This window comes from Trachinotus anak, unplaced genomic scaffold (genome assembly GCF_046630095.1).
Source record: "Trachinotus anak isolate AG129_WGS33_773 ecotype Australia unplaced genomic scaffold, CSIRO_AGI_Tana_v1 ptg000012l, whole genome shotgun sequence".
In the NCBI taxonomy this organism is placed as follows: Eukaryota; Metazoa; Chordata; class Actinopteri; order Carangiformes; family Carangidae; genus Trachinotus; species Trachinotus anak.
The window spans coordinates 22,867,562-22,886,573 of NW_027273863.1; the positions used below are offsets into that span (position 1 = coordinate 22,867,562).

Genomic DNA, 19,012 nt, shown 5'->3' on the forward strand with positions numbered 1-19,012 from the left:
CAAAGAAAGCAACAAATATTAGAAAATACTTCAGTGCAAAATTAAAACAAGGTATTTTTAATGGAACATTTTTAAGCAGGATAGAGAAATTCAGTCCACAATTAAAAACAAAATAAATTCTCATTTCTGTTTCAGTATTTTGTAGCATTTCTGGAAATCTTTACAACGTGACATCATTGATCTTTGTAAACACGTATTTTAATTAGTTAGGACAATGTTTCGGGTAAACTCAATGTCAGTTGTCAGTTACGCTGATTCATGTTTTCCTAAAAGTGCACAGAATAAAAATTTAACAAAGAAGAGAAACAGAAATGTTGTGACCACAGTAACGTTTGGCAACTAAATCATGTTGCAGACGGTGTTGAGGTAAGCCTGTTTGAAATGGGATTCATGAAGTTGGCTCAGTATGTTTGTTATGGCTTCTTTTATCAGCATTTGTTACAACGCTATAGTTGAAACTTTTAAGGGTCAGTTCACTCAAATTACTTTAAAAAAAAAAAAAAAAAAGAAAAGAAAAAAAGTAAAAAAAAGTCCAAAGCTCACTCTCTTTTAGCTCTGTTTTTGATCTCCACCAACCCCTGATGGAAAAATGTGATCTCTCTTCAGCTGCTAAATGCCTGACTGTGTTCGCCAGCTGATCTCTAACTGTATCTGTCCGTTTGGTGCTGCTCAGGTAGTGCGGGTTTCAAAACAATTAGCTGAAAGAAGCTAAAACTGGGGCTAGATTTCAGTATCTAGTAACATTTTGGCTCCCTTATTGAATCTTTCACTTGTGTTCTCTGTTGACAAGATCTTTTAAATATATATCAACTGTCCACAACGTTGAAGTAAGAACTACAGCTACACTGTTTTCTGTGACCTGTAGCAGCGCAACAATGAGTTTCTGTGCTGAGTGAAATAAAAATGTTACCTTTTTTTTTTTTAACAGATTTCATTGCTCTCTAAACAATCTAGATTTGACAAGTGATTCAGATTCAATAACAACCTATAGAAATCCATCCCCACCTAAAAGTTTTAGAAACTAAAAATGTTCACGTTTTTTCTCCTGTAGGAAGTTGTTTTTTTTGTCTGCCTAATTAGTATTTTATAAGAAGTAAATAAACATTTAATAAATAGGTTGGAACACAGTATAATTCTTATGACATATTAAATATTAAATATCGTGATTATATTCTTAAACTCTTTTACTATATGGTCATTTTATTGCTTCCACTTCTGGGTGCACTTATAGGAGTTAGTTGTTGACAAACACATCACGACTTTTAACTACATATTTATTAAATTTCTTTTTGTAATTTGGGTGAACTGGCCCTTTAAAACAGTGAAGGCTTTATCCCAAGATTCAGTTTCCACCTTATGAGTGAACTGATGCATAGTTTAAAGAAAAAAAAAGTTTGACATTTTGGGAAATTCACCAGCCTGTAAAGATTAGGTAAATGCGATACGACGTGTCAGCTACTTAGTGTCAGAGGGGTTGGTATTTTTTAACTTTGGCGCAAGCTATCTGTGTTTATGCTAAGCTAAGCTAACTGTGTTCTGACTCCAGCTTCATATTTAACAGTCATGAGAGCAGTGTCGATATTCTCATCAAACAACGCAAGTGAATTTCCCAAAAGTTCAAACAATTACTTTAACTGAAATAAGTACAGGATGCTATAATAGTTGAGTCAGCCAATGGTGTTTACTTAGAAATCACCTTTTAACATAATCACCTGTGAAATAATGAATCTGAAGATAAAATTTATATTTAGCTTACTTTCTAGACTGAAACTCTTAAACTTTAGTTTCTCACAAACTTTGCTCAGACTTGTGCTATTCAGTGAAAACGAGACAAGACTAATGTAAGTCCAACACATTTAAAGCCACAGGTAAATAAGTGAACAGTCTCGGGACAAAGTAAAAGGTGCCAAAGAGGGAGTGTGGTCTTTAAAGTAATTATATAATCGTACCTTGTATAGTATCATCTCATTTCTTGGCTTACTCCTGTAACACATCTGTGTAGGTGCTGCTCTGCCTGATATTTTCACACTGAGAAACAGATGAATTGTTTGAAAAAAACAATTTAAAAAAAAAAAAAAAAAAACGTCCCATACATGAACCTCTCGTGTCATCAACTTTCACAGGTTTGGCAGCTAAAGACGATTTCAAATATGCAGGATTTTACAGCAACAGTGATTACTTTGGTATTAGTGCATAGATGCAGTTCTAGATACCAGAGCTGTATAATAAGAGGAATATGTACACATTCTTTGATATATTATATTAACTAAGGTCGTGTTGGGCAGCAGGATCAGGTTAGCTCGACACTGAGCCCCTTCAACATTAGCGCAGCTCACACTGCCGTCCTCCAGGAGCCGCACTGATGCCAGAGGAAAACTTTTTGGGAAACTGAATGTTTCTCTCTGACTTGCATCTTCAAGAGCATTCAGCTTGTTGCCCTAAAGTCTGCCTGAGGCATCACGACCCCACAGCAGCTCCTCAGACTGAAGACAGACTCGAGGTTCATGTCGCTGAGCCAGAGGCCAGCTGACCTACCGTAAACCGGCTCTGGGTCTCCTCCTGGTGGACTGCTGTGTGAAGGGGAGCTCTTGTGTCTTGCAAATGTGCAAAAGTTTTAGACCGGTCTGATTCCAATCTGAACCACGGACCGTCCTCATCAGATCAGAAACGCCTTCCTCTCCCCACCTCTTCCTCCTCTGAGTGTTTATGATTGAGTGCCTTTTATCTGGAAGACAAACACATCATCAATCAGGTGGAAATTTGGAGTAGAAAATCATCAAATTCACTCAAACATATTCTTGAATACATTTAAAGCAGTAGTTTGACATTTTGGGAAATGTGCTGATTTAATTTCTTGCTCAGAGTTGGATGAGAAGATCGATACCACTCTCATGTCCACAGGATAAATATGAAGCCAGCAGCCAGCTAGCTTAGCTTAGCATAATGCCTGGAAGCAGGGGGAAACAGCTAGCTTGGCTCTGTGCGGTATCGACCTTCTCGTCTAACTCTTGACAAAAAGCTTATTTCCCATCGTGTCAAATAAGTCCTTTAACTTAAATAATATTGTGCAGAATTTAACGTAGATAAATAATTACCTGTATCTTGTCAGTCATCTTTAATCTTCATCTACAGAAGAACCTTGAAGTTAAAAAAAACAAAACAAAAACATCAGGAGTTTTAAATAATCTCAGGTTTGTCCTTTGAGATATTCATGCTGCAAAAGCATCAGCGGGGTGTATTCAGTGCTACCTGTGACTGGTCGATCACCAGCCAGCGCTCTGTGTTCGTCTGTGTGTCCTGACCGCTCAGAGGCTCCCGCAGTCGGACCTTCACCTCCACACGACCTCCTGTGGGCTTACGACCATCCATCACCTGGCAGGACAAACACAACACTGATGTTTACAGGTAAACAGTTGTACAGGAGCATCTTTAATCTAAAGCGAGTCTGAGCTCTTTAGCTCAGATTTGCCGCTCACCTCTACGATCTCCCTGATTTCACTCTGCGACTCCAGTTTGTCCAGCTTCACGAGGGCCGTCCCAATCGGCTTGTCGCTCCGCAGGAAACCTCTGTGGGACGACACGACATCACTGTCACAGTCTCAACACGGTCACGCTTTCCTCTGACATAGAAGCATTTGTGACACAGTGAAATGAGCCACTGAACAGCCTTTAACTAAAATCTGAATGTTTTAAATTGTACTTCTGGTTATTTAAGAGAATAAAAGGTTTTAGACAGATTTCTTTGCTCGTCCTGTTTGGTCATTCTCTTCTTTTTTCCTTGATATGGTAACACTGTGACGAGACTCAGGGTTTAACTACAGCTCAGCTGAATGTGATCTGCGTCAGTGCAGGTTTACTTTGCTTCTGTTTTTACTGGAATAAACAGTCTACATGAAGCCTAAAAAGAAGCCAGCAACAGTAACAGCACAGCAAGACGCCAAACGAAAGACATTTGCATGTGGTATCAAATTTCCAGAGAAGTCAGGTCTTAATCACAAGAAAATGAGGGAGTTGTTCTCTACTTCCTGCAACTACTGCTCATGACCAGCTCTACACAGCTTTCTCCAGGGGAAAGAGACGTTATTGAAGGATAAACAGACAAATCAACTGCAAATCAACTGTCAACAAACCCTGAAGTTTTGTCGTCCTTTTTGTTTCTCTTTACCTCAGTAGTAGCTGATGCAGAGCTAAACTTCAATCATTTCTTTCCCTCTGTGTTAAAGGCATCAGATGCAATAACTGCATCTGCCACCATGATCAGATCAAATCTTTGGAGTGTGGGAGGAAACTGGAGAACCTGGATGAAACTCACATCGAGAACATGCAAATTGACTTTAAACAAGATCACATTCATATTTACATTGTGTAAACCTCGGGCAGGATGTTGCCCTGCAGTGTGAGCGAGCCGAGCCGTCTGTGACTCACCCTTTGTGCAGCAGCTCCAGTTTGAGGCCTTTAGACAACACCACCCTCCTGAAGCCGCGGTGGTTCCGGTTGATTGACAGCGTGAAGCTCTGGTTGTATTCTGGTTGAAAGAGATGACAGATGAAGAGATGCAGCTCCCCGCAGAGCTAACATTTAATCAGCAAACATTTAATGCTACAGCCTCACCTGGGGAGTTAGTGTTCTTGATGACAGCTGTTTTGTGTTTCTGAGGCTGCTCCTGGTGGTGACAAAATTTAAAAAAATAATCAGTGGCGTACATCATGTTGGCAGCCTGTGGTAGCTGTGAACAGAAAACAGACTCTTACGGTGCTGGGGTAGGGGAAGTCGAACTTGACGTAAGCATCCAGATCATTTGTTTGGATTCCTGAGAGAATAAGAAACGCGCATCACAACAAATCAAACTGTGTGTGCTTTTCCAACAATGTTTACATCAATTTTATTTTTAGTTTAGACCTTTTTCCAAACTGAATGTGAAGTATTTGGTTTAAAATAAACTGTAAGAGTCAACAACACCATAATGACATAAAGCTAAAAGGTGCAGCAACTTCTATGTGAGGCGTTTAAAGACTTTTTAATGGCACTTAAAATTGAAAATAAGACCAAATCTGAAGTTTTAAGGTTTAACAAAGCAAAAAAATCTACTTTTAAGGCTTCAAAACTGAATTTTAAGGATAAAACAGCACTTTTCAGTGTATTCAAAAACTTGTAAAACCTGGAGGTTCTTTCCAGGACTTCCAGTCCCTGTTTGGACATATTGTCCTGTGCTGATCTGACATGTTTAGACTGTTCTTTTACCACTTGGTGCAGGAAGATTCATCCCTTTCACGATAAAAACAACCATGTCAGTACTGCTCAGCTCTGGAAATATCCTGAAAGGGAGGGAAAGAGGAAGGAAGGAAGAAAAGAAAAAGACATGATGAGTGATTAATGAGTGATGGAGTACAGTCAGAGCACAGACAGTAGCAAAACCGCATCAGGACCAGAGATAACCATCAGTCTGCTCTGGAGAAGAGCTACTATTCACAGTATGATAACATTGTATATTTATTCTCCTCACGTTTTGAGACATGCAGTTCACCACGAGACAAAATAGTTTTTAGGTGAACTGGACATGATGCAAACTATACAACAGAAACAACAGCTGTATCTGCAACAGTGGCAGAAGGTGTCTGCTGTCTTCAAGCTAAATATTCAAAGTTACATTTTCGACCTTGGAGCAAAAGTTTGGACACTCGTGGGCCATTTTCATATTTTATTGATTTTTATTTTATTGAAAGAAGTAAACAACTCGTGCAGCAAACACTTTTCAAACATTTACTCATTTGGCAGACACCAGATGGATAATGCATAATCTTTCTATACCAGTGCTATTTTTCACAAAACAGTTTTAATGAACGTGCCCACCTGACAGTGTGAAACGGTCTCTCCTCAAAGTGATGTTTAGGAGGAGGCAGACCCCTCGACTGAGCCAGCTTCAGGACCTCCAGACTCTTCTTACAACTCTCCGCCATCTTCTCAAACCTGGAGGAGGCAAATGAACGCACACAGAAGGTGTCAGTGAACGCAGCATGTTCATTTTTCTGTATAACATCAGGCTACTGTTGGTCACTGTGTGTTTGAAGATGTAACTAATGAGCAAATGATTTAATCAAAGCATCAAAATGAAGAAAATAAATGAAACAAAAGATCTACAGATGGTTCACATCTTTTAAGTCTTCAATAAGCCAAAATCAACAACCTCAGACACTTTGGACTCTGGGAACTTCTGATTTTTTTCATTTCATAGACTAAATGATAATTTAATTCAGAAATATAAACAAATATATTAATAATAATGATATAACTCTTATTCTAAAGTTTCAAATGTTCAGTTTTTGGTGACATTGTCAGACATGTGTTTGTGTAAAATCATATATTTATTACTGAGGCTGTAGTTGAAGCTGGTGTTGTACTGGCCTGCATCACACTGAGAAATGTTTCTCATTTTATTCTCACCCCATTTACAAACATGAGGGGGGAGAATATTAGAAACTGAACATTACAGGTGTCATAAAGTAGACTTTGTGACAGAGCAGTTGTCCTGGACGACATCAGACTGTACATATGGGCTAATACAGTGGACGCTGTGTGTTTTAGTTCCAGCCTTAACCCAGAGTTAGAACTGAGCTTGGAGTTTGTATGTAAACCAAACCTGAATGAAAACTGTGAGTGACAAAGCAGTCTTACTTTGTAGTTTCGGAGACGTTCCCCAGGTGTGTGAATTGCTTGGAGTGAGTCATACATTTCTAAAAGGAGGAGAGCCAGGAGAATCACAAACAGTGCAGAGAAACCAGAACAGAACAGAAAAGCTGAGCTTTTTGTGGATCTGAATTCATTCTGAGATTTCTAAATATATCAGAGAGCTAAAAATGTTGGGTTCGAGAGAGATTAAAGTTTCTCCTGGCAATGAAAATTCTTATAATGGATACTGCCTCGGTGCTGGCAGAGAATATATGCACACACATTTAAAGAGATTTACTTGTGTAATAAATCATTTCAAAATAAAACATAGAAAACAGACAAACCACAGGTATTAATTTAAACCTGGTTTCAGATACGTGATGCAACATGATACGGTATAGGACAGTTCTGTTGTTGTGTTGTTGTTCAGTCTGTTGTTGTAAACCCTTCAATGGCTGTGATCCATATTTTATCCCCATATAATTAATGTGTAGGCATTCTAAGTTTTGTGTATTTATATAAAACATCCTGTTTCTATTTTATGATGATTTTTCTTCTCGTGTAGGTGTGAAAACATAAGCTCTGTTCAAAGAGTCAAATGTAGAGAGAATTAGTTTTTAGCAATATTATAAATTTTCTTCAAAATAAAAGTTTGGATAGACAACATCATGATAACCTGTAATCAGAGAAATATTTCAGCCAGAATCCTGCAGTTTTACCTCATACTGCTCTTTGAGGATCTTGGCCAGTTGTGTGTAAACCTGCTCAGCTTTCTCTGAGATCTGAACGTCGCTGTGATGAACCAGGATGAAGTCATCGTCTTCGTCACCAGGGGGCGACGGCACCTACAGTAACAGTACAGACAGGGTCACTACAGTGGGACACTACACTACAGTGTGATACCATCAACCATTGTTCATGTTCTGAGGAATAATAGCACTGTCAGTACAGCTCTTCTCAACACTGATCTCTTTTCATCATGATTTTACCAAAAGGACATAATATTTAATCAGAATCTCTTTAATGGCTGAGAAATTATAAATCCTGATACACTTCTTGATTTGCCTTTCTTAAACACATAATTTTATATTTTTCAGCAAAGCATTTTGCACCTATGGCTGCAGCAACATATTCTGTAGAAAACAGGTAAACTTGCCTTATATTAGGGCTAAAACATGAATCAAAGAATAGATTTTTTGGACTTGACTACCCACAAACAAGACATTTTTGCAACTGAGCAAATTCTAAATTGATTTTCTGTTCCTTTCACATTATAATGTCACATGTTCAATTACTGAACCAAAAACAAGGACTATCTTTGTCAACAATGTGACAAGTCCTATAATAATCACAACATTCAGAAGAAAAAAAATACTTTTCATTTCTTTCTGATTTTTACTGTGCGCCTCCTCTTCCGGTCCAAATCAGTTTCTACTGAGAGATATAAATACGACCCATTTCTACCAGTGAACCACGTGAAGGATTCAGTTGAAACCAGGACATAAACTGCCAGTAACACAGTAAATCTACTCCCTGCTCACCGTGCTGATGTCCACAGATTTTCCGCTGCGCGCTGCCTCAATCATGGGGTCGAAGCCCTTGGCGGTGCGGAGGAAAATCTTGGCCTGCTCCATGTCGTTCTTCTGCTTTGCCTGCAGAGCCGCCTTCATGTACTGCTTCTTCCGACCCTCCAGGAACTCCAGCTGCTGAACCGCTGGTGGACAAAGAAAGACAGGAAATTAAAGCTAAAACTGTTCTGAACGATTAGTTGTAGTTTTGAGTGGGGGTCACACTTAATGTTGCAGCTCTACTTTTAAACCCGACCTGTTGGCGAGAGTCCTTCCCTAGCAGCGGATCTGTCAGGAGAAGCTGAAGGAGTCCTCTTCCGTCCTTGACCTCCAGTGGAGACGTCTAACATCAGCTTCTTTGGCTCTTCTGGAACAGCGGCCTTCAACTACAACAGACACATGACACTAACAACAATTTATCCACAAAAACCTGACGAGAACAATCTTGGAATGCTAACACCCACCTCCTCCTCTTTCTCCTCATCGTCTTCCTCATCTGGTGCTTCAGCAGCATCAGTAGAGACGAGCTTATCGGCTGCCACCAGAGCGGCAACAAATCCCTGCTCAGCTCCTGTCGCCTTGTGGCCTGGGATTGGAGGAAAGCCTGTAAGAAAACACAACATTACGCAACAGCAACAACAATAACCACTACACTCAAGATTTTCTTTTTTGGTCAATTGCAAATGTCTTGTGGCACTGGTGCAGAGACTCACAATGTGCTGTGATATACTATAAGTAACACCCCAGGACTACAGAGCTGAAAACACATGCAAATCCAATTTCACAGAGCTACAGGTAACTTGAAAATTACACTGTCAACTCAGAAACATGAATCCCAAAAGAATCTCACCAGGGGGAACTGGCAGCTCATCAAAGTCGACTGCTTTTCCTGCTTTGTGAGCTCGGATGGCGCTCTGGTATTGCTGCAGGAGGGGAGACGTTAAATGGTTTAAAACAACGGAGGAAATGCTAAAATATTTGGTTTGTTCTTATCCATGCATGGTTTCAGGTCAGTGTCATTATAAACATGACAAATCTCTGCAACACTACGTTTAAAAATGAACTGTTATATGCACAAGAACTAAAAAGCAGCTAAACGATTGATCCTTTAACTCAAAGTTTTTCTCACTGTTAACTTTGCACTTTTCCCAGTTCCACAAAATTCACCCTGTATTTTGAATAGAGCTGAAATCATTCGTTGATTAATTGATTAGTCAACTGTTAAACAATCTCTGGTTTCAGCTTCTCAAATATGTGTATTTGCTTCTATTCCTTGTCATTTATGACAGTAAAAAATAACCTTTTTGATTATAGATTGGACAAAACAAGCAACCTGACCTCACTGTGGGCTTTCAGAAACAATATTTTAACTTTTAACTTTAAAGATTACACAGTTAAGAAAACAATCAGCAGATTAATTAATAATAAAAAACAATTGTTAGTTGCATCCTTAAAAAAAGAAAATCATTCATTTAGATGACACCAGCAAGCTTTTTTCCCTCTATGACACCTGTACCCACCGAGAGATAAAGAGAAGGATCAAACCTGTTCACAACATTTTATTTAAGCTCTCTAAACGATATCACCAGTAGATTCTAGTCTCAGCGTACCTTGGCAATGCGGTCGTGCATTCGGGCCTTGCGGTCATCTCCGCTGGCTTTAGCCTGAGCCGACGCCTCCACATACTTGGCTCGTCTCTGCTCGAGAGCCTCCAGCACGTCTTTGGGAGCTGCAGGGGCTGATGGGGCTGCAGGGGCTGACAGAGTAAGACAACACTTTTAGTATCTCAAATAGTTTGGAGATTTTAGGGGCAGCATTGCTAAAATGAACATGCTCACAATGACAATGGTGGTGTTTATATGGTGCAAGGTTAACCATGTCTACCATCTTAGTTTAGGATGTTAGAATGGTAACATTTACTAATTAAAATTAAGTACAGAGTACAAACCTTAAGATCTACTGACTTAACACTAAGCTTGGTTATTGTTTTAAATGTTCTCAAATGCATCAGTGCTGCCTTAATGCAAGAACTGTATCAAAGGTTTGCCACAAAGATATGATCAATATTATGATTTCAACCAGGAAGTATTTTACTGAGCAATAAGTAAATAAGAATCAGACTCAGTACACAAAAATACAAAATTTGTCTGGAATTCAAAAAGTATCAAGACCATTGTCTACTGGTGCGTGACAGTGAGACAGTGTGAATATAGACAAAGACTATTCAAATTAATGTTTCTTTTCTTCTTGTCAACTTGTTTGTGTCAGCTGGTTCACTTTCACACTGCTACAAGTAGCATGTAAACATGAATTCCCATTAGTTCTATTCATTCATAATATCCATATTATCATTGATTATCAGTTGTGTGAAATTTTGGTGAATTATTGTTTGCAGTTTTGTTTTTTTTAAAGTCTAGACAGTGTCTGTAGACGTTCTTATACATAACTATGCTGTGCACAACACGAACAGTGTGTTTCCATCTCTTTGAAGTCACTTCTTATGTAAAACCTCAAGGTGACATTCGCTGACTGATATAAATACTGTTAAGAGACGTGAGGGGGAACTTGAAACAGAACTGCGTGACAAGTCAAACCGAAACTTATTGCACCTCAACACAACAAGCTAGTACATAGTAACTAAATGTTGGAATTACTGTTACCTTGAGCTGCTGCAACCGGTTGGGTGACCTGTGTGTTTTGACCAGAGGAAAGTTCCTTTGCTGGAGCAGAGGTTCCTCCTGAACCTACAACACAATAACAGGAGATGAAGCGTATCACACACAAACAGATCCTGCAGGTTTCTGTTTACATCACTGTACCTTATTATTGCTATTACTTACTTATTTTATGAGATTTGAAAATATTTGTCGATTAAGTTGGTTTTCATTTACATTCCCCTCCTGGGAGTATATTGTGATCTCTGGTGGGGTTCTAGGCTAATTTCTTCTCATGTCTGTATTTTGTTAAAATATAATCAATTTTCTGATAAAAACTAAAAATCTTTTCTTTATTCTTCATTGTTTTTCACCCGAACAATTCAGTGTTTTTTTTTGTTACATTTTTTTTTTTAATAATTTACAAATTCTAAAGCTCATACACCATAGTCAGACATGTTTGTTTTTGGTTTTTTTTTGTAAACTACTACTCTTAGTCTAAGATAAGTCAAATTAGTAAACATCTTTTAAAAAGCATCTTAAAACCCATTTGTTTTCTTTAGCTTTTTCAAGATTTTTTACATTTTTTATTTGTGCTGTATTTCTCCTTCTTCTTTTCTGTCACTTATAGCTCACACTTTCCCTTTTATTCATCCTCCACCGAGTAAATTCTGTAATTTAAGTGCATATAAATAAGGTTTTCTTGCTAGTCTGTTACTAAAATAAAAACATGTTACACCAGGGTTCCTCACCCTGTTCTGGAGACGGAGGAAGACCACTCAGATCAACTGCTTGTCCTTTCTCCAACGCCTCAATCACTGCATCGAACCTCTGCACCAAAAAAAGACAAAACAAATCCCAAGAGTGTCAAACATAATGATGGTCTTTGTCAGCATCTAAATTGTTGGCATGTTTCACATATTTGAGAGAGAAATCCTGCAGTCAGAATGTGGAGCACCAGGCTCAGGCTGTGTTTAGCTCTTCATGATACACAGGTACATGAAAAGTAACAGACACAATCAAGGAAACCGTTATACTTTATCAACAGTTGTAGCTCAGCATCAATACATTTTATTTAATGATGAGGGAAAGTGTCCAGTGATTTATTCTACTGATATTGTATGTTGTCAATTTCAATATACAGATTGCATGCATAAAAAGAACTGCAAAGAACCATTTATTTTTTGCTCCAAACAAATAGAAACTGTACCATCCATTTCTCCTCCAGGTCCAGATTCTATAAGGCAGTGGTCAAGGTTATACACTAGTCTAGTGAACATCTATTCAGCAAATTTCCCCCCCTTACATTAGTTTCCTGACAAGGCTTATTTAAGGCTTTTGAATACCTTCTAAAGATTTTTGAAACCAGAAAATACTGTGTATACAAAACACAACACAGCTGAACAGGAAACAGTGTCTTAGTTTTAAACAAATCACAGTGGACTGCAGTCGTGTATCTCACCTTGCTGGTCCTGAAGTAAAGTTTAGCTTGCTCCACATCTCCCTGCTTCTTGGCTCTCAGAGCCGCCATCTTGTATTCTTTCTGCCTCTCCAAAAGCATGGTCTTGGTTGCCTCGTTGGCTGCAGATTCATGGGACACACAACAATGACCACAGAGAAAGGTCACATTCATCACATATTCAGAGGCTACTTTTTTTAATGAATGCCTCCAAGCAAAAATATTTAAACTAAAACGTTCTACAAGTGAGACTAAATTCCTCAATGTGTCAATATGTAATATCTATATATGATAAACATGATAAAGCCAAGAATTCCCATTGACTGTGACAATGTGTCAGTGTATGATATGTACAGTGTGCTGGAAAACAATGAGAATGTGCTTTGCTTTGACAGGTGAGAGAACAGAGTAGTGCTTTTAAATGGAAAACATGTTTCCTGCTTTTAATTTTCTATTCGAAGCTACTTTCTCTAATAAGCAGTGTGTAATCCACGACAAACTGACCATCTGTTGGAGTGGTCTGTGGCAGGTCAGCAGGTTCCTCTGTCTTCTCCTCTGGAGATGGGATGCTGCTCAGACTGGGTGCAGTGGTGGATGATGTGGAGGGCGTGACGATCTCTGGTACAGCAGCCGGTGGCGTTGTGGCCTCTGACTCCTCCTTTTGATCTGAGGGAGTGGATTCAGGACGCAATGGTACAGGGGGAGCAGGTCGTGCAGGAACTGCGGGCCGAGGGGCAGAGATGGAGGCTCCAGTGGCAACAGGAGGAGGGATTTCTGCCTCGTTCACAGGCCTCCCCTTTTTCACAGCAGCTAACATCGTCTCCAAAGTCTGCAGGGAGCAGCAGTAACAGTCGATTGAAAACAGAGTCCAGAAATACTTAATGCGTAGTAAATAAAGCATCACTGCAGTTCAATCCAAACAAATTAAAAACACAGCTGTAAAACAACAAAAAGAGTAAATACCACAAGTGGGCAGGCACAAATTATATGAAACATGTTATATAATGAAAATGAGAATCTGAGAATTGATTTAAAAGAGGATAAACAACATGAAGCCCTTCAGGGATCTGAACAGTGTGTTCAGACAAATGGACAACAAAAGACAAGCTATCTCTTGAGTTTGTATTAAATGTGTAGCTAAATCCTGACGATCCTGATGCTCTAAAAACAATTCAAAACTCATCAGCGTTGTGGGTGTTGCACTGAGTGACATGTTCCTTGATTACCATGGACTCACACTGTAGTTTATTTGGAGTCGTTACCTTATAAACCATCCTGCTGCAGAAAATACTCTCAACAACAATAAACTGACAGTGGCTGAAACAATGTTAGTGGCTGCGCTTATGCAAACTCTCACTCTCTGTACTGATAAGGTTTCAGTGACTGGTGAAAAGAGCATCAAGCATCCAGATGGTTAGCAGAGGAAGCATCAGAGAGACTCAGCCATGTGTTTTCACTGCAGTTCCACGGTAGAGATGCCCAGCCATGGCACTGACTGCTTATTTCTTGTATTATCTTAATCTTATTACATAAAAACATCTTATGCACATATTAACAAGGTTAAAAACTTGATTTTCATTTGAGATTTGAGGGGATCTTCAAGTTGTCATGCTGGCGTGCACCATCTAGAGTCTATACTGGATCTGTCATCTCCAGTTTTCTTTCTCAAGTTTTAAAGTAAATTTTATGAGGAATCTTACTTGTAAATAGAATGTATTGCCAACATATACAACACATCTTGTTTTAGAACAATAACAGACAATAAGTGATTGTGAAAACACTCCTGTAATTTGGCATCTTCTCATCAGGCAGTGGCGTGACTCACCTTCAGACCGCGATCGAATCTCCTGGCTTTGGAGGTCTCCCCTGCACTCTTGGCATTTTGTAAGGCCGTCTTGTACATGGCTATCCTCTCCTCCAGGGTGTGCTGGAGGCTGCCAGGGGCCGCTGAGGAGATCTTTCCTTCCTGCTTCTTCAGAAGTGCAACACCAAAACAAAAGGTAGGTGCTCTCAACATTGTCTGAGGACATCTGATACATCAATGTTAGGTCAAGAAATTACTCAGCACACAAAAATAGCGGGTTGCGGAAGGAAAGTATTTGTCAAGCATAAATAATACAAGGAAATTCAGCACTAACCACAATATCTGCACATTCATACCTTATCTTTAAATCACTTGTTTAAAATACACAGAGTGTTCAAAATGTGTTTGCAGGATTTACATGCAAATATTGACTAATTTTACCAGTCACATAAAAACTAAAAAAAAAATCCAATTGGCAGAGTTTAAGATAGACAAGAGGTATATAACGACAAGAAGAATGTCTGCCCTTTCCTGTTAGCTGCAGGCAAAAAATGATGCCAACTGACAGGAGTTGTGGTGACTGATGGTGTCAAGGCTGCATGTGCTGTACCTGTGGGGACTCTGGTGTTTCAACTTGAGGAGACTCAACAGCAGCAGAAGAAGCGGAGGAAATAGTTGCATCATCCTCAGCTTCCCCCTCACCCACCACTTCCTGTAGCTCTGCCTAATGAGGAAAAATACAGCAACTGATCAAAAGCCAACTGCTCTTATATGGCTACAGCTGGATTTCAGAGAACAGAGAGTGACACGTTTTCCATTAGCCAGTTTGGTAAATCATGCAGTTGTATGATGAATGACAGTTCTGTAAACCCAGATGTGCAGGTGAAATTAAGACCAACAAAACAATGAATCAACAGCAATTTGCAGCCCAGTTAAACCACAATGTGCGACCTGTAAAATCTGCTTGCACTGATTGCTATCGTAGTCACTGTTGTAGCTGCTCGGCTTGACCTTGAATAAGAGGAATTTGTTGGACGTCTGCACTGGGTTTGTAGAACTACAACAATTTATTCTAGCGAGTTTAAAACGTGTGTGGTAAATGGCCTCCTTGTCCAGAATCTTGAAATCTAAATAGGAACAAAGCCTGTTATGAGATCAGAGATGAATAAGCGCAAACACTAACCAACAGATCTTCATCGTCTTCCACATCATCATCATCTTCTTCCTCGTCCACATCCCTCATACATTCATCAGCCATCCTAGCGATGTCTTCCATGGGCAAAGGGCCTACAACACAAACACACAATTATATATCCAATTGACACCAGCTGCACATATCACATGACAAGACACTTAATACTAAAGTACACAATGGTGTCATCAGTTTCATAAATTTGCATATTATTAGTCCTTTCCCAGGACTATGAATCTGCAGAAACACATTGTTGTAAAAGGTTTTCAGCAACACACTTATATCATAATATACTATACGGCCAAACCCACAGAACTGGGATGTTTTAAAGGCAAAGGCTGATCACAACAAGTGTTGATTTGATTGAGTTTTTTTCCCGTTTAATATGCTTTGTATGAAGTTTGAACTATTCATTGTATTTTTTTGAAGGCATCCTAACTTTACTTATAATGCATAAAAACATTTCACAGTAGTGTATGTTATAGGTTGTGTAAAGGAAATGAATATCAGCTGATATGTCATTATCAGGCCTTTTTTTTTTTTTCTCTTGGGCATTTTTTGCCTTTATTGACAGGACAGTAGAGAGTGACAGGGAAGGGGCAGAGAGGGAGGGGGAATGACACGCAGGAAAGAGTCGGGCCGGTCGGGAGTCGAACCGGCACTCTCCTGCTAAGAGCATCCGCTCCTGTGGCTCTCCGCCATCGGGCTGCTCCATTATCAGGCCTTTTTAAACTCTCAAATATCAATACCACTATCAGCCTCTAAAATTCCATTTACATAGATCAGGTTTGTACTGACTCGATGGGAAAAGCTCCTCAGATCAGACCTTCAGGTTCATGAGGATATTAGTCCAATCCAGAGGCAAATAATACTGACTGATGGTTTAAATAAACTGTTTAGGACTAGACATCATAACCACTGCACTCACTCTTCCCCTTCTGCTTGGCTCTCCCTCTGGCAGCAGGTTTATTTCCAGTGATAGCAGCAAGTTCAGCCTCCAAGTCTTGGTCGTCCAGATTCTCCTCCATGCCCATCATCATCTCCTCAGGATCCAGGTCTACAAACAGACCCATCTGAAACCAGGAAGCAAAAGTTAAAACTTCCCTACCTTGCCGGAAATTAACTAAGTAGTTTTCGCAAGTACTAAACTTAAGTATCTTTTTGATGCAACTGTACTTAACTTTTACTAATATTTCTATTTTATCCTACTTCATGCTTACCCTACATTTCAGGATTAAAATCTGTGTATCACAACTTTGTTTTTTTCCCCCTACCCTACTAAAGCATCTCACAACTCCCTTGATTTTGTCTTGTGACTCTTTGGAAGGGCTGGACCTCTAGGTTAGGAGCCACTGGACTCAACTATCTAACTGTATAAACACTAATGAAAACTAGCTCCGCCTTGAATGGCTGGAATGGTAAAATGTAGCTCAAACATGTCATTAAAAAACATCACTAACAGGGACCACTTTTCTGCAGGATGAGTACTTTTTTAGTAACTCGCGTTAATGAATTTTCCAGGTTATATACAACAGAAGTCTCCCAACATACACAAGCATGCATAGAAAAACCTCAACATAATACACAATATACCAGCACTCTGAACCATTTCCACCCACCAAACCCACCCCTCCCTCTCCAAAAGGCTACAACAATAAATTCAATACTAAACAACAATACATTACAATACTAAACTATAAGAAATATAATATATTGAAAAAAACAAACCATTATAGTTGCAATAAATAATTGCAATATAGTTAAAAGGTATAATCTTTTGATGTGTTCTGTTCTTGGCTATTTGATTATTATATAAGATTAAATCTTAGTCTGAAAAGTGGCTGAAGAACACTGAGATCTGCTGACACTAAGCTTAAAGACACTGATTATGTGGCCAGCATTGTTGTACTGATGAGATATCCTTTCTTTAAATGATGTTCAGATTACTGATGGTATGTTCTCTAGTTGTTAACTAGTATCGTGTTTTCTGGTGTTTGTTTCTGAGTTGTTTTTCTTGCAAAACATGTCTGTTTTTCAAGATTTAACGTTTGCATTTACCACAACTGACTTTGTTTTTCTGCAGCCTGCACGTCACTGACAGCCTTTGCCAGGAACTACAGATGAGATTTAGCTTTCAGCTGCATCTGGTACAACAGTACCCCGTTAAATGAACAACAAATAAACACTTTGAGTACGTTTGGTGATAATACTTCTGCGCTTTTAATTAAATATGAGTTTGGATTGGATTATATATTGGATTGAAATGGATTGTTTTCATGCTGGTGTAGTGGGACTGTTATTTAAGTAAAGGATGTGAGTATGTCACCAGCCTGTGCTTTAATCTGAGTAGTTTTTACCTGCTTGGCTGCAGCAGCGCCCTGGCCTTTGGGCTGCGGGGCTCTCTTCTTTTTACCAAACATGTTGTTGTTGTTGTTGTTGTTGCTGTTTTGGCTTGTTGTTTAACAAGCCCCTCGATGACACTCTAGTGATCCAAACGACACCTAAAACACAAACACATTAGAGAAAATCTCTCCCCTGCTGTCGGCGGGAGCTGGTCGGTAGCTCTCATCATGTGAGCGGTTGTCAGGTGGCTCCCAAACAGACAGCGAGCTGCCAACTGACGGTTGTGTTAGCTAGCGGCTAGCCGCTAGCTAGCCGTGCCTCTCGTCTCTAACTCAAAAAGTTTATTTGTGACTAAGAAGACGACTGTCGCGCTCAGTGCTGGTCAGTGTTTCACAGAGTTTTATCAAGCTTGAAAAGCGTGCGTGTCTTTACCTGCTCGTTCACCACTTCATCTGGTAGTTTTCACAAGAACTGTTTCATTTCTGTGGTTTGACATGGTAATGGGTTTGTTTGAATACGCATGCGCAAAGCGAGGGAGCGTCCAGGGCTTGCAGTCGCCTTTGCCCGGGGCTGTGTCTGCCAGGCAGCCGTGACTCCCGCTGCGCCAGGAGGGATGAACGCATGAATCTGAAGCTGTTGTGCAAGAGCTATGCAGATCCTTTGTTGAAAATACCAGTACTACAACTGTAAAAAAAAAAAAAAAAAAAATTCCTACTTAAGTTGAAAAATATCACCCCCAAGTTGGAGTACCAAAAGTAAAATTACTCCTACAAAAGAGAGGCCTAAAATTATACTTATGTACAGTACCTGAGTAAGTAGTTATTTTTCACCACTGTCCGTAAAGTAACTGTGCATTTTAATTTAAACTACATCTATAAATATGTGACAAGTTCAAGTTCTATAGTTACTGGCAAAGAAAACGGCAGATATTTATACACTGACATTCTTGATCAAGGCACTAGAGTTTATATCACTGCAAATCAAAATTAAGTTATACAGTTATCTACTGGCTATTTGAGATTCACTACAACAATAATTCAGCACTGAATTCTTAGTGAGCACAAAGTAATAATTTATATTAACATTTATATTTCATCAGTAAGATGGATTTTTTAAGTAAACTTTGCTCTTTGATTGCAGAAAACAAGTTGTAAATTCTCAGAATAATCCCTAGATTCAGAATTATGGGAAAAGTGCTCTGAACAATGACTACGGTATGTCATCCACTTTTATCTTCCCCATTAGGGGAAAAACTGGAACTTTTAGTTTCATTTCAGCACTCAATAACTGCTGCCTGTGAGGATGTGTACCTTACAGACTAAAGTC

General features: G+C 39.3%; 1 protein-coding gene across 4 annotated transcripts; it reads right to left on the reverse strand.

Annotated features, from left to right (window-relative positions):
• Positions 1-36: 36 nt before the first annotated feature.
• Positions 37-18,264, reverse strand: cc2d1b (coiled-coil and C2 domain containing 1B). 4 transcript variants are annotated; one of them, XM_071491910.1, is made up of 26 exons: positions 18,119-18,264; positions 17,701-17,844; positions 16,272-16,416; positions 15,335-15,438; positions 14,762-14,875; positions 14,173-14,319; positions 12,852-13,176; positions 12,351-12,469; positions 11,641-11,719; positions 10,895-10,978; positions 9,845-9,990; positions 9,085-9,157; positions 8,699-8,838; positions 8,491-8,620; positions 8,208-8,380; positions 7,386-7,511; positions 6,673-6,731; positions 5,851-5,967; positions 5,242-5,315; positions 4,752-4,810; positions 4,612-4,663; positions 4,426-4,525; positions 3,477-3,567; positions 3,250-3,372; positions 3,096-3,138; positions 37-2,718 (listed from the first exon to the last, which is right to left on the reverse strand). In XM_071491910.1, the coding sequence occupies exons 2-25, from the start codon at positions 17,761-17,763 to the stop codon at positions 3,127-3,129; spliced, it is 2,655 nt and encodes an 884-aa protein (XP_071348011.1). In that variant the 5' UTR covers positions 17,764-17,844; positions 18,119-18,264; the 3' UTR covers positions 37-2,718; positions 3,096-3,126. The 4 variants fall into 4 exon arrangements, 3 of the variants coding, with proteins under 3 accessions (XP_071348011.1, XP_071348010.1, XP_071348012.1); XM_071491909.1 differs by having other exon boundaries at positions 37-2,725; XR_011692948.1 differs by lacking the exons at positions 37-2,718; positions 3,096-3,138 and adding an exon at positions 4,166-4,297 and having other exon boundaries at positions 3,325-3,372.
• Between the last annotated feature and the right edge of the window lie 748 nt (positions 18,265-19,012).

Coding starts and splice junctions, on each gene's coding strand:
- cc2d1b (XM_071491910.1), bottom strand. CDS start 17,763: ATGTTTGGTAAAAAGAAGAGAGCCCCGCAGCCCAAAGGCCAGGGCGCT. Junction 14,876..15,334: donor AAGACGATGAAGATCTGTTG/GTTAGTGTTTGC, acceptor TTTCCTCATTAG/GCAGAGCTACAGGAAGTGGT. Junction 3,568..4,425: donor CTGGAGCTGCTGCACAAAGG/GTGAGTCACAGA, acceptor GTCGTCCCACAG/AGGTTTCCTGCGGAGCGACA.